Source organism: Mizuhopecten yessoensis, unplaced genomic scaffold (assembly GCF_002113885.1).
Source record: "Mizuhopecten yessoensis strain PY_sf001 unplaced genomic scaffold, ASM211388v2 scaffold2663, whole genome shotgun sequence".
Lineage (NCBI taxonomy): Eukaryota > Metazoa > Mollusca > Bivalvia > Pectinida > Pectinidae > Mizuhopecten > Mizuhopecten yessoensis.
In genome coordinates, this window is record NW_018404658.1 from 168,130 (window position 1) to 187,450 (window position 19,321).

The 19,321-nt window shown below is 40.5% G+C and overlaps 2 protein-coding genes across 2 annotated transcripts in view; one reads left to right on the top strand and one right to left on the bottom strand.

The window, feature by feature from the left end:
- LOC110446232 overlaps positions 1–19,321 on the top strand; it is a 98,141-nt gene that overhangs the window by 66,103 nt on the left and 12,717 nt on the right. Inside the window, 13 exon segments of the mRNA XM_021491272.1 lie at positions 559–993; positions 1,585–1,699; positions 2,306–2,535; positions 2,917–3,031; positions 4,196–4,377; positions 4,745–4,862; positions 5,464–5,693; positions 6,523–6,637; positions 15,031–15,320; positions 16,430–16,544; positions 16,953–17,167; positions 18,740–18,854; positions 19,170–19,321. The exon segment at positions 19,170–19,321 is cut by the window's right edge and continues 5 nt beyond it. Coding sequence (XP_021346947.1) covers positions 559–993; positions 1,585–1,699; positions 2,306–2,535; positions 2,917–3,031; positions 4,196–4,377; positions 4,745–4,862; positions 5,464–5,693; positions 6,523–6,637; positions 15,031–15,320; positions 16,430–16,544; positions 16,953–17,167; positions 18,740–18,854; positions 19,170–19,321 — 2,427 coding nt within the window.
- LOC110446237 lies at positions 6,946–14,433 on the bottom strand. Its single transcript, XM_021491276.1, has 3 exons — positions 14,223–14,433; positions 8,094–13,668; positions 6,946–7,539 (listed from the first exon to the last, which is right to left on the bottom strand). Exon 2 carries the CDS (start codon positions 12,733–12,735, stop codon positions 8,374–8,376), a length of 4,362 nt encoding a protein of 1,453 aa, XP_021346951.1. The 5' UTR covers positions 12,736–13,668; positions 14,223–14,433; the 3' UTR covers positions 6,946–7,539; positions 8,094–8,373.

The window sequence follows — 19,321 nt, forward strand, 5'->3', positions numbered from 1 at the left end:
AAAATCCCCAAACGGGACTTGGGTGACAAACGATTAAAAACGACATGCGGACTAATTTTCCGGATTTTTTTTAAAGATGGTGGCTGGCGCATTCACGATTTTTTTTTTTTATTACTTTCACTATAAAATCGGCAATGCGCACAGTGCCATGAAATGCGCGCGGGCCTGAGAACCAAGTAATCAATTTTTATTGGCCTTAGTCAAATATTCAACATGTTAAGTAATGTCAAATTTTTTAGAACCACTATTCTCCAGCTGGAGATTTCACTAGTCTGACTAGCGGACTACCCTTATTGTCTAGCCCTGCTGTGCTTTATGTCATTGCACCTGTACCAGAGGAAAGTCCAGGTATTTTGTCCTTGCATAAATACAATAAGGTCATTCACCTGTTCAAGATATTGAGGTCATACATCCGTACAAGGTTATTTGGTTATTCATCTGTACAAGAAAACAAGATCATACACCTTAATATTTATAAATAATTTATTTAGGAAGAAAACAGTCAAAACTGCTTTATATACAATTACATAGTCAGATAACAAACATATATGGTTGCAGGCTGTCTGTACAAGGGACAGATTTACGGTAAAGGTGTCACGTGGGACGATGGCTGTAGCTACAAGTGTGAGTGTTTGGACAGTATGACAGGGCGCTACCAGTGTTCCCAGCGGTGCCAGAGATTCGACAACATACCCAAGGACAAATGTGTCCTCATAGAAGATCCCAATGACAAGTGCTGTCAAGTTCCTTACTGTGATTTCCTCAACGCCACGCCATTCCCCAACGGAGTGCCGACGCCCCGCCCATTGATGGCACCCAGTTCTCAGCCTGGTGTGTCCCCCACCCCAAAGCCTAATGTACAGCCTACCCTGGGGCCGAACGGAGTCATTCCCGCCAACCCCTTCCTGGCTCCTGTCTACTATCCTACCAAATCGCCAAGTATGACACCAGCACCAAATGGCCAGACTCCTGGACTCATCCCTCAACAGAGAGGTAAGTCTACTCGGCCATAACCTTTTTATGCCCCCGCCATAAAATTGGGGGGGGGGGGGGGGCTAATAGTGTTGCCCATGTCCGTCCCATCCCGTCCCATCAAAGAGTGGGGCATTTATGTCTTACAGACACTTTCTAGTCTTTCTTTTAAAATATAATATTATTTCTGCAACATCCACTATAGATTTTCTCACTGCTTGTTCATTGGATAAACCTGCAAAGAGATGGTCAACATTTTTGGTTACCCACGAGTGAATAATAGTAATACCTTCTACGCGGTTTCATGGTTTTAATCCAGACATCACATTACAATGTAGCCAAATGCATCTCCATCCCAGGAGAGTTCTAGAATAAGAAATGTGTGAAATGTCTGTCATGAATGGTGATTTGGGCATTATTAAAACTGATTCATGTTGTGACGACACTTGGGTTATTTTCAATTAATAGATCATGCAGATTTTATGTTATAATAAGGAGGTAACTCTTACTAAATCATATGTATAATGTGTAAGGAAGCGTACGTCTTTAATATGTAACAGTAATACATCTCACAATAGAAGTAATTAAAATGGTTTTACTGTTGCGTTACAGGCTTCTGCGAGTACAAGGGTGTGTACTACACTCAAGGACAGACATGGACCGATGGCTGCCAGAAGGTTTGTCGATGTGAGGCTCCTGAGAAGGGATACTTCCAGTGTTCATCCAGGTAAAAATAGTAATGTTAGAACCGCATGGTTCGCTCGAATTTGGATGAATTGTTAACTCTTCCTAATTGAACATTCGATTGCAGCCTTCATAATTCTGAACATTTTCCTCACAAATCTGAAATTACATTTTATTTCAGTGGGTCTTACAGATGGATGCATTTTGTCATTATTTACCTAATTAGTTGTGTTGTCCTCGCAACATTAACGCTCTACGCACTATTAAGTACACCTCATCATTAATAAGTAATTACGGTACTCCCATTGCAGCTAACAATGATCTTCTAGAGGCTGAAAATATGTACATGTAATTATGTACCGTATTTGTCCGTAATAAGACCATGCCTGGTAATAAGCCCACCCATATACATTGCAGCTCACTAAAAATGTAATTTGATTGCCCTATAATAAGCCCACCTCCGTATTTTGAGTAAAAGAGGATGTTTTGCCCACCTGGGCATTTATTGGAGGATGAAAACAACTAAAGTATGTTACCCAACTACATACATTTTGTTACTACTTATCTGTATCATCATGTATGAAATTACAATACATTACTTCATTTTGTAATGACTTGTCGACACGTGACCGTATTTGTGACCTTTTAGATGTCCAAGATACAACAACCTGACCAGCTCATGTGTGCTGAAGACCAACCCTAGTGATCCCTGCTGTCTAGCCCCCGACTGTAACCAGTACCCAACACCTCGCCCTAACCTACCTCCGGTACCTGGCGCATCACCAACCACACCTCTGCCTATCTATGTGCCATCTGCTGTCACAGGCAGCTTCATAGGCTCAGCACAAAATCCCAATGGAATTACGGGAGGAGGAATCAGTGAGTGTTTAAAATTAGGAGTTACAGAATGACTTTACCACGACAGAATATTGTCAATGAAGATTTTCAGCATTTTGGCTGATTTCGGCCTTTTTCAGACTTTTAGTGTAATCTAAACTTAAAAAAATTCCCAAAGAAAGGTTGGAGAAATAGCATTTCAAACTTTTTGCCCATAATCTCTTTTTCATCTCTAGCATTAAATTATTCTAGCAGAATAATAAGTAAAAAAATCAGAAAGTGTTTTTTCTTTCTTTTTTTTTTCTTTGAGAAGTTCTTGATTAATTTAATTTTAATATTATGATTCGTGCATATGATTTTCTCCCCCAAAATAGTCTTTTTTGATATTTGTTTTTCTGACATTGTGGTGACATTGCATTGTAGACTACTGTGTGTACAAGGGAAAAGTGTACAATCAAGGCATGACATGGGACGATGGATGTAACTACAAGTGTACCTGTGAGGATGCCAGCCGTGGTCTGTACAGGTGTAACGACAGGTAAGTACCATCAGACAGAGTGTAGAGTCAAGGTATGTCAGCCGTGGTCTGTACAGGTGTAACGACAGGTAAATACCATCAGGCTGAATGTAGAGTCAAGGTATATCAGCCGTGGTCTGTACAGGTGTAACGACAGGTAAGTACCATCAGACTGAATGTAGAGTCAAGGTATGTCAGTCGTGGTCTGTACAGGTGTAACGCCAGGTAAGTAACATCAGACTGAGTGTAGAGTCAAGGTATGTCAGTCGTGGTCTGTACAGGTGTAACGCCAGGTAAGTAACATCAGACTGAGTGTACAGTCCAGGTATGTCAGTCGTGGTCTGTACTGGTGTAACGCCAGGTAAGTACCATTAGACTTTAGTGTAGAGTCCAGGTAGGTAGGTAGCATTATACTTGAGTGTAGATTCCAGGTATGTCAGCCTTGGTCTGTACAGGTGTAACGATAGGTAAGTACCATTAGACTGAGTGTAGAGTCAGGTATGTCAGCCGTGGTCTGTACAGGTGTTACAACAGGTAAGTACCATCAGACTGAATGTAGAGTCAAGGTATGTCAGCCATGGTCTGTACATGTGTAACGACAGGTAAGTACTATTAGACTGAGTGTAGAGTCAGGTATGTCAGCTGTGGTCTTTACAGGTGTAACGACAGGTAAGTAACATCAGACTGAGTGTAGAGTCAAGGTATGTCAGCTGTGGTCTGTACAGGTGTTACAACAGGTAAGTACCATCAGACTGAATGTAGAGTCAAGGTATGTCAGCTGTGGTCTGTACAGGTGTAACGATAGGTAAGTACCATTAGACTGAGTGTAGAGTCAAGGTATGTCAGCCTTGGTCTGTACATGTGTAACGACAGGTAAGTACTATTAGACTGAGTGTAGAGTCAGGTATGTCAGCCGTGGTCTGTACAGGTGTAACGACAGGTAAATAACATCAGACTGAGTGTAGAGTCAAGGTATGTCAGCCGTGGTCTGTACATGTGTTCATATCATTTTAATTTTTGCAATGACATCATTCTATGAAGCAACAGATCTAGAACAGTGAAAAGATGTCTAACCTAGAAAAGATACATACCTTTAAATTTAAACTTGAGAAAATGAAATATCCACGCCTCATATATTTATTAAAAAATCTCGCATAAATAAAAACTGTTCCTCGTGTATTGTAGATGTCCACAGTACTATCAGCTACCATGGCAGTGTCATTATGAGAAAGATCCTAAAGACACATGTTGTCAGACAGCGAAATGTGACTTCAACCTGAGCCCGACCCCTGCTCCCTCTACTCCGTCCCCTATCACCATGGCTCCAACTGCTCATGGCTGGACAGGTCCTACCGTCAAACCACTTGGTAAGACGTCATAAAAAGGAATGTAGGATTCAGATTTACCAGCCTTTGAACCCTGAGTTGTTGATAGGTGTGGGTTTTATTCAATTCCCTGTGTCATGGGCCACTTGGGTTAGACCTCTAAATAAGGTCTTGAAATGATTAAAGCAAAAAAAAGTATGTTTTCATTTTTTTTCCAAATTATGACCTATTCATCTTTTTCAATTATCCCCAAGGTATGCAATGGATACATTGAAAGTTTGGTAATTATGATTTATAAAATATAATTATTTCAATAAAGGTAACTCTTACCCAAACTACAGGAGAGATTTAACGTTTGAGATAACATATATATCCATTATAAATCACTATTGAAATGTGTTTACTTCAGACGTATGTATGTACCTCGACAACACGACCTACAGTAAGGGCCAGACGTGGGATGTCGGCTGTGACTTCCACTGTGTGTGTGAGGACCCCAGTCAAAACAAGTATAACTGTAATGCCAGGTAAGAGACTGTAACCCATCCTCGAAGTCAGTGTTTCCGCTCTCGATACTCATATCTTCTCTGAACCCCTGAAATCATTCATGAAATCCCAGGGTAACACCCTCAATACTCATATCTTCTCTGAACCCCTGGAATCTTTCTTGAAATCCAAGGGTTTCCGCTCTCGATACTCATATCTTCTCTCCCTGAAATATGTCAAAAGAATAACAAATGCTCGCATTAAAAAATTTGATTGGTTTCCGCTCTCGATCTCGAAACTTATATCTTCTCCGAACCCCTGGAATCATTCTTGAAATCCCAGGGTTTCCGCTCTAGATACTCATATCTTCTCTCCCTGAAATATGTCAAGAGAATAACAAATGCACGTATTAAGGTATAAAACCTGACCAATCACAAGGCTGATCAAAGACTGGGCAATTAGTTTAGTTTTAACATGTTAGGGTGAATGAGTTAAAAACAAAACTATCAACTTTACCATTACGCTGCGACACGATTCCTTTGATCTTCATCAAAAACATCAGACTAGCCTATCTGTATCATCCACAAAGTGTAAGTAAAGAGCCTTCAAAGACTTTCATCAGTCTGTCATCTTGTTTACCAGGTGCCAGGTGTTTGCCAGTCTACCTTCTGTGTGCACCCTTATACCTGATCCTAGTGATAAGTGTTGTGAGGTGCCCAGCTGTGGTTCCTACATGCCCGTCACTGTGATCAACGGAACAGCCACTGCCCCTCCCAACTCTCTCAATGTGCTGCCCGTGGGAACCCATGACCTGATTGCTGGCTCCAGTTGGGGACCAGGTTCAGGCACGCATCCTGTCACAGGCAAACGCGGTAAGAACACTATATAGTCGACTCTACATACCTTGAACATAAACCCGGAAGAATTGAGTACTTCATACTGTGTAGATTTCATGCTAAGTTTATTCCTTTGGAATTATTAAGCATGTCTTTGATTCTGGTAGTGTTACATCACTAGAAATGTTCGCTGTCATATATAAACTGAATACTGAATGTACAGATTATTGTACAACTTCTTAGAATAACATGTGCACAGCTATGAAAATAACCCTGTATTTAGATTTCTGTGAAAAATGAATAATTGTATGAAATTACTTCAATTTTTTGTAATAAAGATTGACTATAGATATATAAATGAACTATAACTGTTTTTGGTTCTGACAAAGTGTACTCGGCCTATCCCTGTGTTAGAGAGATCCACCGTAATATCTAAGGGGAGATAATCTATTTCAGCAAAATGATTTGTATGTATTCAATGGATCTATTATCATTTTCATTTTCTTCATGCCCCAGTACCATTTTANGGGGGGTGCCATATGCATATACTGTTACCCCTAGGCAATTCATGCCAGGCTCTTAAAATTTCTTTTCTTAATAGTTTGTTATAAAAGTATATACCTTGAATGAGTTCATATTCAGGGGCCCGTTAGTATTCAGTGGCCCGTTAGTTTTCAGGGGCCCATGGTCACTATTTGCTTTGTATAGGCCACTCAGGTCTAACAGAAGTTTATGGTCTGTGTAAACTATGAATCTTTTATATGATTTGAACATTGACAATTTTTGAGTGCTGAGCTGAGACAAGAAGTAAGATTTGTGTAATCGGTTATGTTCTTCTAATAATTGTGGTGTACTTTCTCTCCAGATAAGTGTATATACAAGGGTCAGGCCTACTCACAGGGCCAGTCCTGGAATGACGGCTGTCAGTTCGTATGTACTTGTGAGGACTCCAGCAAGGGTGTTTACAGATGCTTGTCCAAGTAAGTCCTATTTATACTGTTGATGTAATAAATGATTTGGATGAGACTTGAAAGTTTTGTTCAAGATCATATGGAATTTTTCAAATAGATAACTTTACAAGCTGATCAGGCCAAAAAAATAAAATATGTGTGTTTCCTGTTTCTGCTTAAAAAAAATTCAGGTTGGTAGGCACATTTTTTCATTTTTTTTTTTAAATATTTTCACTATGCTTATATAGAGCAAGAGTTTTGACTTTAGCCGTGCTTATCAATAAATGCCAGTAAAAACTTTAGGGTAGGCACAAAAGTTGAGGGTCGATAGTGTAACGTAGGATGAGCGTCGAGTAGTTACACGGCAAATGAAAACAAGATTTCGAATACATATTTACAATTTATTTACAACATAAACAAATCACACTCACATCCACACAGTTTCACACATAATGATCCTATAAACTACACAAAAAGTCTCTGCTGCACCCTGAGGTAGTTACAGTTCTCCTGGACTCTATTGTAAGTCTCCTCGGCTCCAATAACAATATGTTCTGCTAAAACTTAGCAATCAGATGACTCTGATCAATGTCCACACAGGACACCAAGTTCCACAAAGGACAAGTTCCACACAGGACACTAGATTGGTGTATAGTACCAATATGTACATATAGTTACCACACTCCTGGTAACTGGAAGGTGGAAATACATTTCCAGTGCGGCCTCCGGCAACAGTCATTGTTGTAGTGTCGGCTGATGACCACGGTTGAGTTCCCCTTCTTTCACCACCAAACTAATTACTCTTGGTCTGTTCTCGTGTTCAGATCACCAAAAGGCTGACCTTGACTGACGTCGGTCCTGGCGCTTATCACTGGTGTCTCTAACAGGCCCCGACAGAGCTCAGCTGGTAGGCATCGAACCCTCACATGAAGCTTTAAACATAATAACAAAAACACCTAAGTACAACTCGCAAACATATCACATACGATTCCAAACAATTACTAATAGTAATATACTTAAGTTTATGCCCTATTAATTTTACACCAGATAACAATTAAACCTCTACAAAATATTATGAAAATATAAGCTAGAAAACAATAAGTTACGCTCTGATATCGTGCGGGTTCAGCATACAACAAATAACATAATTTATACAACACTTGAAGTTCTATATGGCCACTCATGTCTTCCATACTTTTCCATACACGCATATGCACTCACCTGATCGCGCTTTACTATATATACATAACATAAATATACGTTATACTACGTGGAATTGCATATAAAACAGATATCAATATAGATAGTTACAGCAACCAATAGCAATAATATTTGCAAAACCTTCCTAACAAATCATTATACATAATGTCACCATGAAACGCATGACTGAACCGCACGAGCGAACATCTGTTTACTTAGGATATTTATCCAGAAATGGGCTAAAACATCAGACAAAGAAACAGAGATATAGTAAAGAAATACTCACCACAGTCTGTTATCTGTGCCTGTACATGTTTCAATACTGCATTTGCAGTAGAATCGGGTAAACAAACTCAGCGAACTTGCTGGAGTTTCAAAGCGTCCCGCTTGGACTTACCCATTTCCGGTTACTCTCCAAAACTACGGTCGCTCAGAAGGAACAACGAACAAACATAGCACAAACATATATAAAAACAAATACACACATTCATACGAACGTGACAAAATTCCCCCCGTTCCGGAAAAAAGTGGTAACACTTTTACAACATTCACGGAGTATGAATGTCTCAGATCCTGCTCAGGTAATCGGCTCCGACATTGTCCACACCCTTTATCGCTCGAATCCGGAATCGGTACGGCTGCAGTAACAGCGCCCAACGCATTAGTCTTGCGTTGGCAGTCCTTGAACGATGAAGGTAGGTAAGGGGTTGATGATCAGTTTCCAAAATAAACTCTCTTCCATACAAGTACGGTTCGAATTTCTGGATTCCCCAAACGATAGCCAAACACTCCTTTTCCACTATCGCATAATTCCTTTCCCTGGGTAAGAGTTTCTTGCTCGCGTAAGCTACAGGCAACTTCTTATCGTTGTCCTCCTGCAAAAGAACAGCACCCAGTCCCGTATCGGATGCGTCGGTGCGAAGAATAAAGTCCTGTTCAAGATCAGCAAGCTTCAATACCGGTCCCGCGGTTAGCATTTTTTTCAAGGTATTGAAGGCAATCTCTTGACTTTCCCCCCATACGACTTTGTTAGCACCACCCTTCTTTGTCAAGTCGGTCAGTGGTACACTGATGGCGGCAAAGTTTGGAATGAATTTTCTATAAAACCCCGCCAATCCCAAGAATGAACGCACTTGCTTCTTTGTGACTGGTCTTGGCGCTTCCTCAATGGCTTTCACTTTTGACTGTTCCAGTTCAAGTCCACCTAAACCCACCACATGACCAAGGCACGATAAACTTCCAAAACCTAATGCACACTTGCTGGGTCTAGCAGTCAGTCCTGCATTACGTAGACGGGAAAACAACTCCTTCAAAACATCCAAGTGTTTCTCCCACGTGGATGTGTAGATGAGAATATCATCTATGAAATTCTCAAGATGTTTCATTTCTGCTAACAACTTCCTCATCATACGGCTGAAAGTCGCTGGAGCGTTCACCAATCCGAATGGCATTACCCGGAATTGAAATAATCCCTGTGGTGTAGCAAATGCTGTCATCGGCTTGGCTTTGTCTGACATAGGCACCTGCCAGTAACCTTTGCTGAGGTCAAGTCTAGAAAAGAACCGGGCACCAGCAAGTCTCGAAAAGATGTCTTCCGTATTTGGCATTGGTTCTGCATCAAATACAGTCACTCGGTTCAATCTCCTGAAGTCAATGCAAAATCGGTTGGTGCCGTCTTTCTTTTTCACAATCACCACCGGCGCTGAATAAGGCGACGATGATGGCTCAATCACCCCCATTTCAAGCATCTTGTCTACTTCCTTCTTTATGACCTCTTTGGTGTTAAATGGCAAAGGATAGGGTTTCACATGCACCGGCTCAGTTGTTGTAGTGACAATATCATGCTCCGCAAGAACTGTTCTTCCTGGATGATCAGTCAACACATCCTTATAACCGGTCAATAACCTCTGCACCTCACTCCTCCGTTCTTGTGACAGGCTGTCCGCAATTTCAACATCTTCGATCCCTTCCTTTCCTTTGTCACAAGGAATAGTCTCCAAAACCTGGTTGAAATCAGTTTCTTTGATCTCATCTTCGTCAATAACCATCGACATTACACAAGCAAAAGCTCCTTCAATAGACACTGCCGCAAGATCTTGTTGGTTCTTCCTACGGATCTCATACTTTTTCAGCAGATTAATATGGAGTACTTTAACCTTTCCATCTCGGTTGACACGATAGTCTGATGGTCCAACTTTCTCAACAACTTCATAAGGTCCTCTCCATTGCATCAGAAGTTTGTTTGCCTTTGTAGGAAGGAGCACCAATACCTTATCACCCGCCTTTAAGTTTCGCTGTCTCGCTCTCCTGTTAAAGTACTTCTTTTGTTTGAACTTGGCATCCTTAAGATGATCCGCTGCTATACTACAGGTTTCTTCGATCCTCTCTCGTAAATCCATAACGTACTGATACGTTGTTTTCACTTCCTCGTCTGGTATATCTTTCGTCATAAGCTCCCTCAGAATCATCATTGGACCCCTTACTGCTCTACCGTACAGCAACTCAAACGGTGAAAATCCCAGTGATTCTTGTGGAACCTCACGGTAGGCAAAAAGTAGGGCATTAATAAATCTGTCCCAATCCTTAGGTCGCTCTGCACTCATCTTGCGCAACATCTGTTTAAGGGTACCATTGAACCTTTCCACTAAACCGTTGCACATGGGATGGTATGGCGAAGTGGTAAGCTGTCTGATTGACAGCAGTCGACTTACTTCTCGCATCAACTCCGACGTAAATTGCGCACCCTGATCAGTTAACATTTCAGAAGGGATCCCCACTCTGCTAAAGATATCTATGAGTGCCTCCGCAACTCTCTCAGTCTCTATACTCTTTAGTGCAACCGCTTCAGGATAACGAGTGGCATAGTCCACGACTGTCAAAATATATCGGTTTCCACGCTCTGTAGCTGGTTCCAGTGGTCCGATCAGATCCACCGCAATCCTCTTGAATGGGGTATCGATGAGAGGCATGTCACCCAAAGGAGCTTTGGGAACTCTCCCCTTCGGAAATGTCCGCTGACAGATATCACAGGATTTGCAAAACCGAATCACCTCCGCTTGAACACCAGGCCAGAAGAACTCCCAAAGAACTCTGTTGGTAGTCCTCTTAGCCGCTAAATGCCCCGACATGATGGATTCATGCGCCAGTCTCATCACCATCTCTCGATACTTTTCTGGAACAATCAGTTGCCGGAAAGTCATGCCATTCCTCACTCTCGGACTTTTAAACTTCCGGTACATTACACCCTTTTTATAAAAGATAGTAGATGAGCCCCCATCATCTCGCTCATAGGTTTCTTCGGCGGACGCCAACTTCCTGAACTTCTCCAATGTGGGGTCTTTCTGTTGCTCTTCTTTCAAATCTTCTACATTGCCTATATCCGTCATCAAATCAGGCACCTTCAATGGTCTGCAAGCAATCCCTTTCTTCTTCATCTGAGCGCGTGTCTCTACCGTTTGAACATTAGAACCCTTCATCTTCCAGTTCTTGTCTGGTTGGTCAGGAGGTAATGCACCATAAATATTACCTATAATCAAGTCATACAGTGGAGTTTCCAGTGCCCACGCTTCAGTTGTTCCTCTGAAATAAGGCGAATCCACTTCCACTATAGCAATAGGTGTTTCTAATCTTGATCCATCGGCGAAAGTGCAAACTTGAACTCTGTCAGTAAAACTATCCTTGTCGACGAGACATTTCCTTACCACGACACCGCTACATCCTGTATCTCGAAGCACTGTTACACAATACTTTCCAGCACACCCTTTCACAACTGGCATGGCCGTAGATCTAGAGCTGTTCACATCACAGGACATGCTTAGAGTTGCCAAGTCATTCTTGTTGTGAAACTCACTCCCCGCTGGTTTCCTATATTTCTTCTTACATGCTTTCGTCAAGTCACCCTCAGTCTCTTTACCATGTCGTTCTTCCACAATAGCTGCAACTTTGTGTCCAGAACCATTCTTCTTTGCACGACACTCGTATGATAGATGACCCGGTTTCCCACAGTTGTAGCATTTCCTATCTTTAGCTGAAGGCTTTGACGTAGACGTATCAGCAGGACTGGAACTCTGTAGCTTACTGGAACCTGACTTCTGTCCCCTAGAGATCACTTGGTTCGCCTTCGTTCCCCGTGCTTCTACGAACTGGTCCGCTAGTTTAGCCATCGCTGTAATTGAAGATGGTGTTCTCTCCTTCAGAAATAGGGAAAGATCCTGACCACAACAGTGAATGAACTGGTCCCTCAGCATGAGATCTCTCAGCTTCTCGTAGTTTTTTTCTGTCTTACTCAGTTCAATCCATCTCTCGGCATAACTTTGCAAGCGTGTAGCAAATTGTGAGAACGTCTCTCCTCCCTCGGGTCTAGCTGTTCGGAACGATTTCCTAAAACCTTCCTCCGTCATCTCAAATCTAAGTAAGAGCGCGTTTTTCAACTCATCAAAGTCTAGGGCTTTTTCCACTGGCAGACGAGAAAACACATCTAATGCTTTTCCCCTCAACAGAGCACTGAGGTTCGCTCCCCAATTGCCTCGCTCCCATCTCTGTGCCTCAGCATATCGTTCAAACCTCTGTAGGTAGGCATCCATATTGTCGCGAGTCTCATCGAATGCTGGTAACTTAGGTCCCCGTTTCATAGACGAATCCCTTGGAGTAAGAGTACTGGGTTTCTCCTCTCCACCTCCAGCTTGTAGGATCTCCAGTTTCCACTTGTGCTCCTGTTCCATTCGTGCTTCCGCTCGTACTTCCCGCTCAGCTTCTATCTTAGCCTGTTCCAACAGTAGATTCTTCTTCTCCATCTCGAATCTGAATGTTCTTTCCTTCTCTCGCTCATCTCTCTCTTGGGCTTGTTGCTCGCTGACGAACTTCTGTAAAGCTTCTCCCTCATACTTCATTTCCCTCCCACGAGCTATAAGATCTTGTAGTGACGACATGTTGGTAGCTACAGGTACAACAACAATGTAAAGGACTACTGACAATACAATACAACAAAAAACATGGACATATACTTACCAACCTTAAAGACTACCCGCGTGCTTCTGCTCTTCTCGTTTCTTTTTTCCTGGTACTTACCTAGACGGTTAATCCACCGAAGCTTCCATGAAGTCAACAAAGGACATGTTTTGAAAAAGGAAATAGCAGTCTTCAGTATTGCCCAAAACAAGAACAAATATCTAGTAAATAACCTAACATACAAGAAGTACAAAAACCTGGATTCAAATCCCGAATAACAACACGGAAGTCATCCCACCGCTGCCACCAATTTTGTAACGTAGGATGAGCGTCGAGTAGTTACACGGCAAATGAAAACAAGATTTCGAATACATATTTACAATTTATTTACAACATAAACAAATCACACTCACATCCACACAGTTTCACACATAATGATCCTATAAACTACACAAAAAGTCTCTGCTGCACCCTGAGGTAGTTACAGTTCTCCTGGACTCTATTGTAAGTCTCCTCGGCTCCAATAACAATATGTTCTGCTAAAACTTAGCAATCAGATGACTCTGATCAATGTCCACACAGGACACCAAGTTCCACAAAGGACAAGTTCCACACAGGACACTAGATTGGTGTATAGTACCAATATGTACATATAGTTACCACACTCCTGGTAACTGGAAGGTGGAAATACATTTCCAGTGCGGCCTCCGGCAACAGTCATTGTTGTAGTGTCGGCTGATGACCACGGTTGAGTTCCCCTTCTTTCACCACCAAACTAATTACTCTTGGTCTGTTCTCGTGTTCAGATCACCAAAAGGCTGACCTTGACTGACGTCGGTCCTGGCGCTTATCACTGGTGTCTCTAACAGGCCCCGACAGAGCTCAGCTGGTAGGCATCGAACCCTCACATGAAGCTTTAAACATAATAACAAAAACACCTAAGTACAACTCGCAAACATATCACATACGATTCCAAACAATTACTAATAGTAATATACTTAAGTTTATGCCCTATTAATTTTACACCAGATAACAATTAAACCTCTACAAAATATTATGAAAATATAAGCTAGAAAACAATAAGTTACGCTCTGATATCGTGCGGGTTCAGCATACAACAAATAACATAATTTATACAACACTTGAAGTTCTATATGGCCACTCATGTCTTCCATACTTTTCCATACACGCATATGCACTCACCTGATCGCGCTTTACTATATATACATAACATAAATATACGTTATACTACGTGGAATTGCATATAAAACAGATATCAATATAGATAGTTACAGCAACCAATAGCAATAATATTTGCAAAACCTTCCTAACAAATCATTATACATAATGTCACCATGAAACGCATGACTGAACCGCACGAGCGAACATCTGTTTACTTAGGATATTTATCCAGAAATGGGCTAAAACATCAGACAAAGAAACAGAGATATAGTAAAGAAATACTCACCACAGTCTGTTATCTGTGCCTGTACATGTTTCAATACTGCATTTGCAGTAGAATCGGGTAAACAAACTCAGCGAACTTGCTGGAGTTTCAAAGCGTCCCGCTCGGACTTACCCATTTCCGGTTACTCTCCAAAACTACGGTCGCTCAGAAGGAACAACGAACAAACATAGCACAAACATATATAAAAACAAATACACACATTCATACGAACGTGACAGATAGGGAAACCAGAAACACACATATTTTTTTTTGGCCTTAGAATTGCATACATAAGTTCATATAGCACAACCAGTGTTATGTTTGTGTGACGTTTCAATAGACCGTATATTGTGAACCATATGTCTCCATCATCAGACAAATGACCAATACAGCAAACACAAAGGTGTCAACCATGTATGAGATGGCCGTTGAATCACTGGTAACAAGCCAGTTTAGCATGTTAACCAACCTCAGACAAACAAACTTGAAAATTCTAATAGATTTTGAGGAGTTATTGTATAGGGCTGAATTTCACCCCCCAAAAAAGCTGTGTTTGAGACTCCACACGAGGTTCTTACATACCCTAGAGTGTGATGGTATTAAGTTAAACATTCCAGCATTATACCTCGCACCATTACCTTGACAGGTTCCCTGTTTGAGGCTCAACAATTCTAAATTATTCACTTTCGTAGTATGTGACAGGTGATTTCCAATAAGGTTGATGACTCTGATTACACAAGTTCTTACTTTAATACCCCAAAGTATGATGGCAATAAGTTTAACATTTCAGCAGTAGAAACAATTACACCTCTCTCCATTACCTTGACAGGTGCCCCGCCTATCCTCAGATCCCGAGCTACTGCCACAAGGTGACGGTTCCAGGCCAGTGTTGTCCATCTCTCTCATGTGATGTGCCAGGCTATGGAAACTACAACCCAGTCCCACAGCTTGTTCCCATTGTGGCCCCAACTCCACAGCCGGGTGTGTCGCCCACGCCCAGGCCGTCAGGTCTACCTCCCGTCATCCACGTCATCCCAAGTACCTCACTCGGCAACACCACCGGTGGCTTCCCAGGAGGTGGTTATCCAATCACAAACAACCAGATCTCCGGTGTCACAAGTAAGTCATGTAGATTATATATTTATCTCATCTTTGTTGCATCTGTAGCATTCACATTGTAGTTGTTGATAGACTGTTAATTCTGGCCCTAATAGTGAAATTTAATGCAAACAACATCCTGTATATAGCTTTAATCTAACACAGTCATTTTCTAGAACTGAAACAATTTGTGTTGTATGATTATCCTTTCTTCTGTATCAAATAATTTTGTTTGCCTGTATAAGAATACACTTACAATACTGGAAAAATCAGATAATTTCTCCTTAAACTCTAAAAAAGTGTACTTATTGCTTTGGAACCCTTCAGTTATATGTGGTCCAGTGGGCATGTCATACCCAAAAATACTAAAAATCATCCAAAAATATGATATTTTGATAAGATAATTCTTTCCTCAAACATGAAATTGACTTTTTAAGCAGAAAATTGTATTATGATACACATTGTGCTTTCAGCATTAGTATATTCAGTGTTGCAAAAATATTCCGTACAATGCTCTCTGTTCATTTTGCACTCTCTTGCATTGTACATACAGTTCTTGTTAGTGTGCTTTTTATAGTCAAGTTCCTGAATGTCTCTTACAAGGAAAGTTGTGAAAATAAGCTGTTAGAAAAGATATAAATTTCTCTTACAAGGAAAGTTCTGCAAATTAAACTGTCATAAAAGATCTGAATTTCTCTTACAAGGAAAGTTCTGCAAATGAAACTGTCATAAAATATCTGAATTTCTCGTACAAGGAAAGTTAGGAAAATTAAACTGTCATAAAAGATCTGAATTTCTCTTAGAAAATTAAACTGTCATAAAATATCTGAATTTCTCTTACAAGGAAAGTTCTGCAAATTAAACTGTCATAAAATATCTGAATTTCTCTTACAAGGAAAATTCTGCAAATTAAACTGTCATAAAAGATCTGAATTTCTCTTACAAGGAAAGTTGTGAAAATTTAACTGTTGTAAAAGATCTGAATTTCTCTTACAAGGAAAATTGTGAAAATAAGCTGTTATAAAAGATATAAATTTATCTTACAAGGAAAGTTATGAAAATTAAACTGTCATTTTCCTTGTGAAAACTAAACTGTCGTAAAAGATGAGCTATTTTGTTTGCCTTGATAGACCAGTGTATCTACAAGAACAAGCTGTACAACCAGGGCGAGAAATGGGACGATGACTGCGACTACGCATGTGACTGTATCGACGGACGCACAGGCTACTACGAATGTAAACCAAAGTAGGTCTACATCATATTAACATGTCTGTGGGAACAATGCAAATCAAGTTTGGAGGAATAAAATATCTAATATAAGAGATTTACATCAGAGGCTCCCATATTTTCTAACGTTGCATGTGTATCGTTATCTACTGAAGAGTCTTTCTCTCACTCTGAAATGCTTTAAATGTGATTTAATTAGTTCAACAATTATAATTTTATTTTTTCTTTAAACTAATCTGGTTTATTCCAATGATTGTGATTTATTTTTTGCATTTCAACTATTTTCCTTTTAGGATTTTTTTGCCCATGTTCTATTGTTTTGGCTAGCCTGTAGCTTGCAAATCTAGTTTCCCCTTTAATCAGCGGGGGTGATCCATTTGGAACCTGTATGACATTTTCATATCAATCCTTCAATACGTTTTACAGGTGCCCAGCATATCCAGATCTACCAGCTACCTGCTTCCTTATCAAGTCATCAGGCAACTGTTGTCGCACTCCTCAGTGTACCTACTACGGCATGGTGCTTGACCCAGTAGCCCACCCGTCAATAGGTATCCCTGTGGTGGGACAGTACTCCGGCGGATTTTCAGGCTTCAAACCAGGAATTAACTTCACACAGACTTTCCCATCAGGAGTCAGAGGTATTGGTCTACATCTGTCCTTTAGATTTAATTAGGGTCCGGCATGGAAGACGCAGTGCCCTATTCCGTCTTTTCGTATTGCAGAGTTATCTTCTCTTGTGAGCAGGTATTGATTGTTACGTCATTTGTTTGTGAGGGTAACGTTATCAATTTTTGAGAAAACGACGTAATTTTCTCACACAAACCAGTGACGTTACAATCAATCCCTTCTCACAAGAGAAGATAACTCTGCAATATGCAAAGACGGAATAGTAGTCTGGTTGTCTGTCGATCCGTCCGTCCATGGTCAAACACATTGTGGGGCCTTTGCTAAACTGTCAGTGCTCTAGTTTTGGGTTTAATAAATAGATATATATCACACATGTTCATCTGATGTCTCATATTGTATGAATGAATTGCACACATAAATATAATCCCTCTGGGACTTTAGTTTGAGTGAAATATGTCAATTCATGCAAAATACAAGATGCAATATGAGATGTCGGATGAACATATATGTGTGATATTGTTTTTAGGTCACCTGAGCTTTGCTCAAGTGACCTATTCTGATCGCTTTCCGTCCGTCGTGCGTAAACTTGTTACATTTTCGACTTCTTCTCAAGAACCAGTGGATGGAATTTTTTCAAACTTTGTCAGAATCATCCTTGGTAGATGAGCCTACACAATTTTAAAATTGGGATACCTACTCTAACCCCGGGGACTAGGACGAGGTCCCAACGGGAAAGTTGACCAATATTTCAAAAATCTTCTTCTTCAGACTCGGATGTAGTACAATCAAATTCTGTCAGGGGCTTTATTTATTTTTCAATTTTATTACCCCCGGACCATCCATTCTCCTTTGGGGAGGGGGTAAAGTTGATTTCAGTTTATATAGGGAAAAATACTTTTGGGTATATTTTGTCCATTTTCAGCAGGGAATTATTCAAACTTGGTTGAAATGATTATGATGCCAGATATGGCAATTAGATGGTATGAGAAAATAAGATCCTGTCCCATCCCCAGGGACTGGAGGGGTGGGGCCCAAATGGGGATTATGGTGAAAAGTTAAAAAATCTTCTTCATCAGACTCAGATGTTTTACTGTTCATGTATAGAAAGGTCCTTACCTATATTGTATTTCATTATCCCCCCAGAAATCTGCTCTCCCTTGGGGAGAGGGTATAATTCTCAATAGCAAAATAATTTATATAAATACTTTTTAAAGTTCTTATCCTTTGGTGACATGACAAGTATTGTATTTCACTTTGTTTACATGTTGTTTTCCACATTTTGTACATCTCAACTATGAAATTGAGCTACTGGTACCTATCATATAACTCAGGTGACCGCTAAGGCGCTCGGGCCTCTTGTCATTACATACCAACGATTGACTAACCTAATAACAATAGCAAACAAAACGATGGTAAGGGTAGAATGATGATGTCGCATTATCATTGCATAAAATAGTGATAAACAGTTTGTAACCATTCATACTTTCATTATATTGATTTGATCACCAATGAGTTCCAGCTTTGCTTGAGTGTTTAGCCTGCAGCGGGACAGAAATCCTTAATGATAATGCTATTTTTTGCAGATGTTTGCGTGTTCAAGGGCAAGATCTACCATCAGAATGACAAGTGGGACGATGGCTGCGACTACTCCTGTATCTGTGATGATTCCAGCACCGGGCACTACCAATGTAACACCAAGTATGTGTGATATTTGTCAGTTCCATAACATTAGACATTTGCTCTAGATAACATGCCAACTTTATATGTTAGACCGATCTGCAGATAGACATTGTCTGGTTAAAAAAATTGGCCCTATATAATAAAGTATTAATTTCTTTGAATCTTTTGGTAAATTTATACAAAAATTTTTTTTTTCTTTCTATAGACACATTTTTTGGGCAATTGTGAAGTGCATGTTAGGAAATCATAGTTAATTTGAATGAAAAAGAAAAAAAATACTAGAATTGTCTGGTTGAAAATTACTCAAACTCCAACAAAACTTTTGTGTTTCAGATGTCCAACCTTTGCCAAGCTACCATCCTACTGCTCTATGGTATCTCAGGCAGGAAGCTGTTGTAAGAAGGTTCAATGTGACCCTGGTCTGCTCCAGATATCAACGACCACACCTGTCACCCTTACACCTACCCCCTACCCCCCAACCCCCA